Raw genomic sequence first — 13,181 nt, forward strand, 5'->3', positions numbered from 1 at the left:
ACGGAGCAATGAGCAGCCCGGAGCGGGTGGGAGATGCGTGACCCCCCCAATCCCCCCCCCATCCCGGACCAAGGAAGGGCTGAGCTGCTCCTGCAGCATCCCCTCGCCCCAGGGCACACCAGGGACGGGTGGGAAGCCCAGGGACTGGCTTCTGCAGGGAAGCAGCAGCCTGGAAGCACCCTCTGACTGGGCAGCAGTGGGTTGGGTACTTTAGTGTTTAACAGCCACTGAGGGATATTTCTTTTTTGGTGAAATTGTCTAATCAATCACTTTTTAATTCAGTCGGCTCTGGCACCTGTGCCGCCCTGGGACACTGTGGGCTGCCGTTTATGTGCAAAGAGAAATACGGCCGGTGCTCTGCTGGCCACCCACCTCCTGGGCTCAGCCCTGCTTCGGGGGCAGTCAGCGCCCCCCGGCCGACAGCCTCCCCCGGCACCCTCCCCCCCTCTGGCGGCTCCAGCATCACCACAGCACGTATTATTTTTACTGCCCCCATTGCTCGACATCACAAGACCCATCCTGCTGGGGAAAGGGGGAACGTGGCAGGCCAGCACGGGTCAGCCACGGGAAGAGGTTTCCAATGGTAAGGATGTGCTGGTGCTGCTATGGGGAGCTGGTGGCTCAGATCAGGGCAGGTGGAGCTGGTTAAATCACAAACCAGAGAAAATACGAGGCCAGCATTGGGGACAGCAGGGTGTTGCCATGCCCAAGGATGCTCGAGGGAGCAGCATCTGCAGCCACCTCCCGGTTCCTGCCTCCTGTCGGGGCAAAGCTGCAGCACGAAACCTTCCCCTGGGTCCCATCCGCCCCCCTGCACCAGCCGGGGCACCCACCTCCCCGGGGCTGGGGAGAGCCCCGGGGGCTGCAGCACCCCAGTGAGGTCGGTGGGTGCCAGCTGGGTGCCAAGGCAGTGAAAGCAGCCCCTTGCCCCAGCCCCCAGGCATCCCCCTATGCTGACAGCAGCCCCCACGGCCAAGCCCCTGCAGCCAGACACCCTTCCCCAAGCTCCTGGGGTCAGCGCCCAGCTGCCCAAACCCCCATGGGGCAAAGGCTGGTGAGCACCTTCTCACACACCTTTAAACAGCTGAAACCCCCCCCCAAGTGACACACGGCTGCTGGGGATGTTCAAGCCTCACCTAAACCTGCCTCTCGGGCTCGAGGTTTCTATTTTTCCTTCCCTGGCCATTGTTCTTCGAAGTGCTGCCAAAGACCGAATCCATCCCTGATGCCACTTTGGGCTCAGATTTACAGCCCGAGCCCTGAAATCCTCCACTGCTTGTGAGGTCCTTCGAGAGAATCACAGCAGAAACTGTTTATTTCCATCATAAAGATCTGTTTTAATATTTTAACATAAATCAAGCTGTGCTTTATGGTGATAATAAATTTCTTGGCAGAAACTGCCTTCGCAGCCTGAGGCAGCAGAGCAATTCAATTTGTTTGGTTTTAAGTGTAAGGAGCCGTAATTGAGAAAGGGAAAGTACAGATGTTTTAATTGAGTTTGCAGCTACCACCCAGAGTTGCAGGAGGCTAATAGAGAGGAGGTGAGGGTCTCCATTAGCCTCTCCGCTTGCCATTTCTCCTTGGCCTGCAGCCCCATCAGTCACAGCCATCCCCTCCAGGAATAGCTGCTTGGTGCATGCCCAAGAGGAGGAAGGGGGTGGAAAAAGCAGCCAGACTAAACCAGACGTATAATGTGCATTTTATTTGTTTTAATCCCATTTTTTTAAAACTAATTACAGTCAGGACAAGCATCACGTGAGAATTTGTAATAATGAATTGTTAGTGTTGATAACAGCCAAATAAAAATAGACTAGTTTGTGATGGGTGAGAGCAGGGAGCTCCTGCCCCGCGCCGAGCCAGGGTCACCCAGCATCCCCCACTAGTGCTGGCATCACTGAGCCGTCCCCTTCCCACTTTCTCCAGTAATTTTTAAGGCATTGCTATGTCATGTTTCATATGAAAAACGTTCTTTGCCATAGAGCTTCTTTCCGTTAATCACCCCAATTTCTTGGATATATTTGTTTTGTCGCTGTGCAAGGACAGTGGGTGTCCGGGAATTCATGGTTACTTATTTAAGGAAGTACTTGTGCTCCTTGGGGACCAGAGTCCTGCTCAGTGAGGTACCACGGCAAAGGCCGAGGCAGGATGCGAGCCCTCACTGTGCCGCCGCATCCAAAACCTGGTAAGGCCCCTCAGAACTGCCACCGTGCCGAGGAGGAGAGGTTCACCCCAGCCAGGGAAGAGAAGGCACATGTTTAACAGTAGGAGATGGCGGGGAGGCTGGGCTCCCTCCTTCCTCCCATCCCAGGCAAGGCAGGCAGGCGGCTACCCTGCACGGAACAGGGGCAGGAAGGAAGGAGACCAAGGGCAGCCCTAAGAGAGGAAGGATGAGAGGAGATGAAATCACGGAGAACAGCCCCAGCCTCTGGCTGGCAATGAGATGTGAAGGCAAGAGGTTGAAATGGGCACTTGAAAGGGATGGAGGCTGAGCCAAGTGCCTTGCAAAGCACAGACAGCCGAGGGCAGACAGCACATCAGAAAAGGCCTCAGCCCCCTCCATAAACCCACACCTGTGCACTTGTGCAGAGGAACAGCCCCCGCAGCCTCTCCAGCTTTCCAAAGGCTCATTTCATCAGCATTAAATTCCTCCCTCCGGCTCTGCCCAGCTCGCAGCTGCCTCGCAGGTGGCTCCCAGCTCAGCTGCCCCATGAACTTGCCCTCCAACCTACCTCTCCTAAACGAGACGCCAGCAGCAGCTACCTGTAAAATAACTCGTCGGTTTGGCACTGAAGATGCCACATCAGTTTCCCTGGAGCACTTGGAGATGTTTAAACTCACTAGCAAGGGTGGCTAATGCCTGTTTGGGATCACACTGGAGAGGAGGCAAAGAGTCCCCCCGGATCCTCTTCAAGCAGCTCAGCAAGGACACATGGCACTGCTCAGGCTCGAGAGGTGCAGGGTTTTGCTTTAAAAACCATGAAGTGTTTTTATACAGCTCCAGGTACTCGCATATTCCCCCAGGAGGAGCACTTCAGGTCATATGGAAACCAGAAAGTCCTACTTGAAAACAGAGCTTGATTAAAAAGAGCTGCAGTTCAAAGCTTGCTTTAGTGAGCAGTGACACTTAATACTGCAGCAAGTGCAGAGAGCAAGAGGATCTCACATAAATGACATGCAGCTGGCTTTGAACCTGCTTTAATAAGGGGGGCGGGGGGGGGGTTAAAATATTTCAGATGAAAACTTGTAAAGTTCTGCCTTTTGTTAGGAAAACGCATGTGATCTTTGCCCAAGGGCCTCAGAGCACAGGACCCAGTGCCATCTGTCACTGTGTGGTATTACAGGGACCACCAGCAGCCTCAAAAGCAGAGACTCACCTAAAGCACCAGCTGCCTCAGGTAGCAGTCAGGCAATTCTCAGATAAGCTGAGCAGCACCAGCCCAAAGCCCACCTTAACCCTGTGCAGAAAGAGAAGAGGTGGGATTCAAGCCCAGTTCCAGTCGGGTTTCAGTTTTTGCTCCCCCCGCAGCACCCAGGAGCTCGGCTCCTGCAGGCAGGCAGGGCCGAGCCAGGGCACTGCTGCGTCCTCCTGGCACCAGCCCAGTCCCTTGAGTTAACACCCACCTTGTTTCAAGGCTAATTACCCAGCACAGGAGGCTGGAAACGCATCAGTGTGCACAGCCGGAGCTCTTCCAGGACTCACGCGTGTCAGGACTGGGTAATTAGCACCTCCCCAGCCCACGCGAATCCTGACCACTGGAGTCAGGGGCTGGCTGGTTGTACCAGCCCCAGGCAAAGGTGAGAAAGGGAGAAGGGCCCTTGCCAGCTGAAGCCACTGAGCTGCACGCAGGAGCTGAGGGAAGCAAGGCTGCAGTTTCCTTTCTAAGGGGTGAAGACCCGTATCTCTGCATGCGTAAGGGCACTGCTCTGTCCGGCTGGGGCTGCCACAGCACAGGAAAACGGGATGAGAAGTGTCAATGTAAACTCCTGGGCTGGAGAAATTCAGCTCTAAGCAAAAGATCCCAGATGCCAGGCAATCCATGGTGCCCAAACAGGTTAATAGCTCTAGAAAAAGAAAATGTAACAGCACAAAATTATTTTCTTCTGAATTACGTCTATTTCCACCCTGATTTCTTCCCTCAACTGGCACAGGAGGTTGGGTTGAAGGGGTCTCCGCAGAAAGAAGAGACTCTGTTCTCCCAAACTCTTGCTGGATCCTGCACAGCATACCCCTGCCTTTGCAAGAAGGGACATTTAGCCAACTAGTGTAGTGAGCAGCCAAGGCTGCCTGCTCTCCTGCGTGCCGAGACCTGCAGCACATGGAGAGCCACTGTAGGGGCAGAGAAAGTGATGCTCCAACAGAGCTAAAGGCAGAAATGGTTGGACACTGATTAATCGTGCAGCCTGCCAAGGGCTCAGCCCCATGCCTTTGTGTAACAGGTCTGAGAACCAGGACTGTAACAAGGCTGAGTCCACTCCACCCACACCCAAAATGGAGTGAAGAAAGTCTGTGCCCAGGTCTGGCCTGTGCTACCAAGCCGATGGCCTGGAAACTTCCCTTCATGTCACCTCTCCCCCAACTCCACAGTCCCAGAGCGGGGGCTGAAATGTTAAAGTCTCTGGAGCCCAGGAGGGAGTGTGTCACCACCCCCATGTCAGAGTTTTGACTCGCTCAGGACAATGTTTGCAGTCACAAACACAAAGCAAGAAAAGCCCCATATGAGCACGAACACAATCCAGAAGGTGTGCCGGAAAGGGGAGAGGTGCTTGTTAACTGTCCCGCTGCCAAAGACCAGCTGAGTGTCCTTCCGACTGCAGTACGCGAGGAAAGCCGGAATGAGATACTGGATCCCATTCCCAGCATAGGCTCCCGTGATCCCCACCAAGGACTCCAGATCGTGGGTGCAGAAAGCCACCAGCACTGGGGGAATCAGCGTGATGGCAGGAAAGACAATCCTATCCACCACCCACGGGTAGGTCCCCCCTTCTCTGTGGAAAAGGGTCTTCCAGTTGTTGCGCAGAGTCACTGCGATGATGGGGAAGTTGGTGCTGATGGTGAAGACAGGGAAGAGGCCCAAGAAGTAACGAATGAAGGCAACGTTGATGATCTCGCAGTTGGTGAAGTTGAGCGTGTACATGTCCATGAGGGTGTCATTGCGGAAGCAGTAAATGGCAGTGAAGGACAGGAGGCTGTAGAAAGCCAGGATCAGGATGTAATCGAGCAGCACGAGCTTGTTGACGTGCTTCTTCTTGGAGATGGGTGTGATGAGGGATGGCAGAGAGTGCTGGCACATGAAGGAGTAGACACACACCCCAAAGAGATTGCGGATGCCCGACAGCTGGGCCATGGACGGATGACCTTCAGCTTGGCCTCTGCTGATGCGGATGAGGGCCAGAATAATCATGAGGATGAAAGCTGAAGAGAGAGAGAAGGTTCCAGGTCAAGCCCAGGTCTGCACTCCCCATGACCCTCCTCCCATTGGCACCAGCACTCTGTCCTGCTCCACAAGAGCATCTCCTTATCTCCGGAGAAGGTGGTACATCAAAGGCAAGATGCACAGGAATTAATCAGGACTTGCTTTCAGTGCTTGGCAGCAGATGAGGGAATGGGCTCAGGACTGGCAGGCATCTCCCTCCAGTCTCCTTCCCGCAGGGACTCACGCTCCCACCCCCCATAGCAAACAGCCCTTCAGAAATGCAATCCTAACACAGCTGGCTGAGCCCATTGCCCTCGAGGGTCTCACGTCCACGGATGCTTCTGCCACGGATGCTTCAGCACCTTGGCTGAAACAGCACCATTTAAAAATGGCTTGGAGATGTTTGAGCTTTGACCTCTAGATTTAAAAAAAAAAAAAAAAAAAAAAAAAAGATTAAACCTGGATGCGGTCGACCCCAGTAATATTCCTATGCAATTTGCAACTGGCCTAATGTTTGCAAGACCTCATCTATGTACACAGGCAGATGTGCGGGAGCAGCAGCTACTACCAGGCTTTCCTGTCCCTGTGATCTGTCAAGCACGATAGAGCAAGAACTAGCCAGTCATTTCCTAGCCAGGAGGAACAGGCTGGCTGTAGTTAATCCCAGGGTGGAGAAGCCAGTCTGGAAGGGACTAAAGCAAAACTGAAAGACTGCTATTAAAATTCATCACTTCTAGGCACAAAGTCTGCTCATCTACCCTTTGCTTATGTCAGGGAAAAGCCTAATAACATTTTACAAAGCTTATCACAAAAAGCAACGTGTTATGGACAAAAAATTAATTGAGGAGATTGGGTTAATGCCCTTATTTACTCCACTGGTGGAAATACGAGCCAGAAGCAGTTACTGCTAGACTGTTACTCCTAGCATGGCACATAAAACCAGCAGAAAACTAATTCTGGTGACACAGAAATCACATCAACCTGGGAAAGATGATCATCAGCCGCTGGAGTTAACAAGGAACAGGGGGGAAAAAACCCCTGCCTGGCAGGGCAGCAAGCAGCAAGATTTACAGGCTGGTGCTGGCAACGGATGGGCCACTGTGGCTTGCACAGAGCTGTCTCCTGCACTGGTTTGAGGCATTGGAGCAGAGCCGTGAATTATCAGGTGATGAAAAAAAATAACAAAATGCTGAGACTACTACTGTGGAGAACTTTGAATGTCATAAATATAAATACAGAGGAATTAAACAGAGCTGTGCAGTCCTGCAGCCAAGCTCACAGGAGGCTGGCCACCAGCGCTGCCAGCCGGGCAGGCTTGCGGCAGGGTGACAAGGACACTAGCTTGCTCTGTGCCCAGTACTGTTCCACCTGCCACAGGCAGCTAGACATGGGAGAGACTAGGGAAGATAGTTACAGACCAGTTAGCACACGCTGCCTCTTCTGTCCCCTGCAAGACCAGATTAACCTTAACCGAACATTGCATCCTGCGCATCCCCAGCACTCCCTGAGAGCCAGTGTCTCCCCTCACAGAGATCCTCCTTTTATTCTTGCAGCAAACCCCACCTTTGTGCTGCGCCTTTACCAAGCTACGCCCCGCATTTCATCTCGTGCTGCCTCAGGAAACCTCTCGCTTCCAACCATTTGCCAGTGACAGGGCAAGTCCAACAGCTCACCACGAAAGCTGGATTGATGACAGCAGATCCATTCCTCCATGGCACCACGAGGGCCAGGCCACTTTGGGAGTGCTGGGCTTTATTTACTTCCCCAAGAGCAGGCACAGGGGGCTATGGAAAGCAACAACAGCTCACTGCTCGGGGGGTGTGCAATTCCCCACACCTTCACTCAAGCCAGCAAGTGAAGGGCACTGTGGACACAGGTACAGTTGTTGTGCCTCCCCCATCGCTCCCGGAAGGAGAGATGCTTGCCAGCCGTATCTGCTACAGCAAGATAGCCGGAAAAAGCTGTGTTCCAGGTGATATGACATGGCTGCACCCCCCAGGGCCGCATAGGCTACAAGGAAGAGGAAAAGATGCCCTGAGCAATAAGACAAAACAGGTTAGGCAGCTCTGGAATACCCTGAGACTGTTCTTTTCTTTCTCGCTTGGGAGAGGTGGTCAGCCTCTGCGGTGCAATCCTGAGCTGGTCCTGTATTTGCAGTACATGTAACTGCAGAAGTCCCCTACCTCTTCCCCTGCACACTAGACAGTAAATCTCCACCCGCCCTGCTCAGCAGAGCTAAAAGTGACCTATTTCCATCCCCCAAACTCACTCTCACCATTCGCTCAAAGCCCCACTTTCTGTGCCAGCACTAACAGGACCAGTTATTGGGGAACTTCCAGGCTGGCACCCCATCCCCAGAGCATCTCTTCAGTTAGAGACCCACAGACTCTTCTCTGCCCGACGTGTGCTTTTCTGGCAGGCAGCACTGAAGGAACAGAACTCCTGTGGATTCCCTAAATGATGGACAGAAGTCTCTGGCTTAAGCAGCTGGAATTCATAACCTTTGCTTTTCCTTAAATACTTCTTTTAGAAATTAAAGTTACAAGGAGTGATGATTCAGTGCAAAGACCTAAGCTAGTACTGTTTCCAACAAGGCAAGCTGTGCTCCCCCTGCCCTAGCACCGGTGCTCTCTAGATGCACAATCCTTGAGAGAGGTGTTGCTGGGTAAACTGGAAACCTCCCCTGCACAATTCTAGCCCCAGAGAAGACAACAGCAGCCCTGCCCCAACGGTTATGCTTTCTCTCACTCCCTACATCAGCTGTCTCTCTCACTTCTGGAACTGGAGGACTAAAACATTTACATGCCAGATTTATCTATCTGTCCCTGGGAGGAGACAAACCCAAAAATGAAACTCTGAAACCTAGTTATGCTGGATGATAAATCAAGATGAAAAGAAGATGACAGACTCTGACTGACAGGCAGCTTTGAGCAGACAAGAGGCAGCACAGGATCCTCAGACACACACAGAGCTCCTGCTCACATCCTCCTCTACCTGGGACGGCAGGCTGAAGGCAGTGGCACTACACTATTGCAAGTTGCTGCAGTTGCCCCATGAACTGTCCAACAGCGTTCCTTCACCACAGGGACCCCGGTGAAGTCAGACATGATTTTTTTCATGCTAAAGTCAGCCGTTCCCCATCTCAGCCTTCATCTGGTCCTCTATATGCAGGACAAAGGATATAAGAAAAACGCTGCAGGGAATAAAACACCTTCAGATACCATGACCAACAGCACCCAGAGCTACAAGCCAAGGCAGACAGCAATGCTACCAATGGATTGTTAGTAGGTTACATGAAAACTTTGTTTTAAACCTTGTTTTATAGAAGTGCTTAAAAAGCAATCGAGGGTTTTGCTTATCCTGATTTTTCAACAGCGTCAGACACACTCCAAACCCACACGAAGGCTTGACAGTCAACAAGGCACAGGACACTCCTTGTCTCATCTTCTCTAGATGTTTGAGCATCGTTTTTACTGAAGGATGTAAGTGAGGCTTCTAAAATAAAAAGGGGGTATGCCATAAAGGAAAAGTGATAAATCTCATCACAACTGCCCAACTGTCTCCCCTACAGACCCCCCCATCTCACTCTTCAAGGAGCAAATGCTGGCTCTTCTCAGACAAAGCAGACCTTGCAGACAGCTACTGCTGCCTGTCCTGCTCGACTCAGGAGATGCTGATTCAGAGACAGGACAGCTCTGCTGTGGTTCTTGCAGGTGGAAGAAGGATTAATATGGATGAGCACACATCCAAATAAGAACACTTTGGGAAATATGGGACTCTGGGGATATTAAAAAATACATTTTTGTGAACTTTGATATAACAGAGCTGCAGAGAAGCAGTGAACATAATTTAGCCCTTCTAAGTTTAAGGATTGTTTTGCAGAGTCAGAGCAAACACCTTTGTAAATGAAAAATGCTGGTTTGTACGTGAGCTTTATCTCTCTGCAGAAAGGCTATTGCAGAAAGAAGACAAAGTCCAAGACTGAAACACATTTTTTCCCCCCCATCATGGCAGGTTCTAAAAGAACCAATGCTCAGAATGAGTTTCTGGCTTAACCCTCCCTTTAATCCCTGGGAAGACACTATGCTTTTAAGATGTTTCACCTGGTCCCCCCCCCTTCTGTCTCTCTATTGGCACCTGGAAAATAATGGAGAAGATCCTGAGCTGGGATTTCCACATATGGAAACAGGGAGGAGAGAGGTGCTCTGTCATGTAATTCAGGAGGAGGTGGCTTAGCAAGGGGGAAGCAAGGTCAGAAGTGAGGTTCTGCAGAACCATGGTGCTGGATAACTTCCCTGGATTGCAGGAAGGAGGGCCAAACCCAGATATTGCCTCCCAGGTTCAACAGTGGACTTCAACCTTCAAAGTGTTGGTCCCAGTTAAGACAAAGATGGTTTTAATGGGTCTAGAAGGCATGGGGGCCGACAGCCACAAACCAGGGATGAGTACAAGACTTACTGGGGGGGAAATGGAACAAAGGTTACATGACAACCACCTGCATTTTAAGGGCCAGAAAGGTAAAGACAGAGGAAGAATGATCTTGCACACCCACAGCTCAAGTCGCATCTTCAACTCTGTCCCTACCGTCATTCTTCCTTCCACAAGGAAAGCCTGCTGAGAACATCACCGTAGCTGCCTGCCACCCCTTGCAGGGATCCAGAGCAGTGGCACGCAGCCACACCACCCCGCTATTGGCACAGCAGCCCACGCCTGGCTGCTCCCCTACCCCCCCTCCCCCAGAGCCATTTGTTTAAGCAGGCACCGCGTTGTGCTGCCGACGCGTTTGCAGCAGGGCCATCCGTCACTGCCAGCTGAGGGTGTGACAGAGCTTTCTTGTCAAAGTGGAGAATCAATATGCCGGGAAATAATGATAACGAATCACCCTTTCACAGCGCATGCCACTTGCTTCCCTTTTCATACATTAGGTGGCACGATGGATTCCAAGAGGAAGGCATTTTCATGAGCTTCCTGAGCCTATTCTCTTTGGAAGGAGGAAGATCTCTCCCCACCTCAGGCTTGATCCCAATCCTTCATCAAGCCAAAACACAGCAGACCACTCAAGAACAGATCTCATTTAGTTTAACATTAGGCAGCTCTTTCAGGAGAGAGGGCATAAAAGCAAGAGCATCTGCTCTGTATATACTGAATGGCACAGCATCACATCAAGACAGTCCTACCTTCTGCATCCCTACCCAACAACTGTGTTGTCTGCTTCACTACTAGTGTCTCTCTGGGATGCTGGTACCCCCTTTCAGAGCCAGCTGCCTTCCATCATTATGCTTTGGGCAATTTTAAGAGGCTTCTGCAACTCTGGAACTGCCAGGCATTATGAATGCTGTGGTATCTGAAGTATTAGAGCATGGCTGGAGTTCAGTGTGCTGGCAGAACGAAGCATCTGAAATTAAGACATTGATTCTCTAAATTTAAAATTCATTTACCAGTTTCTCCTGCAGAAGCCATATCCTGTCACTTGTTCATGACCTCCAGCTCTCTGAAAACTCCAGAGCAGCAACTGATAAGTTTCTGCAACCTTCAGAGGAGATTTCTATATGAAATGGAAGTAAAGAGATAACATGAAAACCAGGTTTGCTCTGTCAGATGTGGGAACTGGGGTAGTTAAGGATCAGATTTGGCAATGACAGAGCCTAAAACACCATCTCTAGGAGATGAAAGATTTATGAAACGGAGACTGTAGAAAAGCAAGATGGGTATGTTCAAGAAGACAGCAGTTCTCTGGAGAGATGTCAGGAGAAGAGGAAGAAAATTACTTCCCAGAAGAAAGGTATGAGTAAAAGTTGTGGGACACCAGTGTGGCTCCTTCCTCTAATGGAGAGCAGGGACTTGCAGGGACAGTGTTACCCTCCCTGTCCCAAAGCCTAAGGCAGGGGCTACGTGGCTGGGGACTGCTCATACAGCAGGGGAAGCACAGCCACGTGTTTGGGCACATTAATGTCACCAAAGTATCATGCAGCTTACCAGGAAGGCAAGAAAGAGCCTCTTGGGCACCTCCACTCTCCCTGCCACCTTGGCCACTGCCAGGGTTGGCTAGCTCCTGCTGCAACCATCTCAGACACTACTGCTGCCCCGGCCTCAGGCCAGGCAGAGCCTGTTTTGTTCACAAAAGGGAAACTTTATTAAAAAGTATCACCAGCACCTTTTGGCTGTCAAAAGCAGTTCAGCAGGGCTTCTCTGCTGTAAAGGCATCATTTCCCTGCCTTTCTTTATCATCAGGGGCAGAGACTGCTATGTGATAACCAAGATTTACAGGTATCCTCCCCAACTGTGGTAACACCTCCTGCTGTGAAACCAGTGGAGCTGCCCCCCTCTCAGTTCACATCAGCTGGTCTCCACAGACATCTGCACACCAGCAACAGTTCACAGGGAGAAAAACGGCTCTGCACTCTGGTGTTTATCACGGATACTTTATCTCAACATATGGGAAGGAAAGAGCAGCCAGCGAAGCTTGTTTACTTCTGGTGGAAAATTACCCATGTAGTTTATTGTCCTCTCCCCTCCAGTCACCTTTGGCAGAAGCACCATAAAGCCTCTGCAACTGGGAGTCAGCTTTGAGCTCTGCTGTTGACTTGGTCTACCAGCTTTGACAGTCACTTTGCTCTCCATGTGAGAATCTACTCTTCTGTGAGAAGGGAATAACACACACTTTGGTGTCACCATGAGCCTGAGCTAGATCTGTGCATGCTTTAGAAGGCACTAGGTGCAGAGCACCCATGTCCCATGAAGTCCCGGTACTCTGCAGCCTTAGCCACAGCTTCCCCATCCTGCTTCGGGCCCCACCTGGCAAAGTTTCTATCACCTTGTTCCAACCACACACACTCTGAACAGACAGCAGCTCTGCATGCCACGCCACCACTCTGAAAACCTGTATGGGCACCATCATCCAGACCCTTTCGCGGGGCTGAATGTGTCCTTATATTTTCAGCTCCCCCTCTCCAGCTCTCAGATTCATCAGTTTGCTTCCTGCTGCCTGGATAAAGTGCTCTTTTCAGGAACACCAACTCCTCAGGCAGGATTTCAGTGGCCCTGTCCAGCACCACACATCACTCTGCATCTGCATCTGAAGCTAACAAGGCTCTTTCACTCACACAGACACTGCTTCACCCCACTGCCCCCCACCAACAGTACTGAAATAAGCTCCTCAGCCGACAACTCTGAAAGCAGGTATGACAGAAGCACAGCCTTTTAACTAACTCTTCATAAATATATTCACTTCTCTTAGTGAATTATTTACCCTGGGCTCTGGCAGCAGCTTTCTCTGCTCCAAAAGGGATGCAAGAACACGAAGTAACTTTGTTGAAGAAGCTTGAGAGAATGAACATGCAACAGTGTCCTCATTTACGGTCTAATTCCCTCTCTTCCTTGCCTCTCCTGTATGTCCTGTTCTGTGAAAGGGGCAGAGATCAGATGGGTCCCTCCTTAAGCTGTTTGCAGAAAGCTCCATTTCTGATGCCAAAAAGAGGCCACCTTGAGGACTGTGGACACCGGTAGACTAATCTCTCTGCAGGAGACTGAAAACACAGGGCTTCAGATAATTGTCACCCCCTCCTATATTAGCCACCTCTGTAATTCTCAGTCTCTGCAGCTGAAAGGATGTAGCAGAGTAACTCCAGGTTTCTGCACCGAATCAGCTCCAGGATGGCTGGTTAAGGCTGCTAAGGATGGCGGTGACAGTTACCACAGCAGCTGAAACGTGCTCACGAAGTGAGATGGTCTGAGACCAGTTCTCTGCAGACAAGCACTGGGGAGTCC

General features: G+C 51.2%; 1 protein-coding gene across 5 annotated transcripts in view; it reads right to left on the reverse strand.

Annotated features, from left to right (window-relative positions):
* Nucleotides 1-1,694: 1,694 nt before the first annotated feature.
* TMEM104 (transmembrane protein 104) overlaps nucleotides 1,695-13,181 on the reverse strand; it is a 45,136-nt gene continuing 33,649 nt past the window's right edge. For 4 of the 5 annotated variants that reach the window (XM_040581755.1, XM_040581753.1, XM_040581754.1 and 1 more), the window contains one exon: nucleotides 1,695-5,413. In XM_040581755.1, coding sequence (XP_040437689.1) covers nucleotides 4,653-5,413 — 761 coding nt within the window. In that variant the 3' untranslated portion in view covers nucleotides 1,695-4,652. The remainder of the gene's footprint in view (nucleotides 5,414-13,181) is intronic. The other variant, XR_005826013.1, reaches the window with a different exon arrangement.

This window comes from Falco naumanni, chromosome 1, assembly GCF_017639655.2.
Source record: "Falco naumanni isolate bFalNau1 chromosome 1, bFalNau1.pat, whole genome shotgun sequence".
Classification (NCBI taxonomy): Eukaryota; Metazoa; Chordata; class Aves; order Falconiformes; family Falconidae; genus Falco; species Falco naumanni.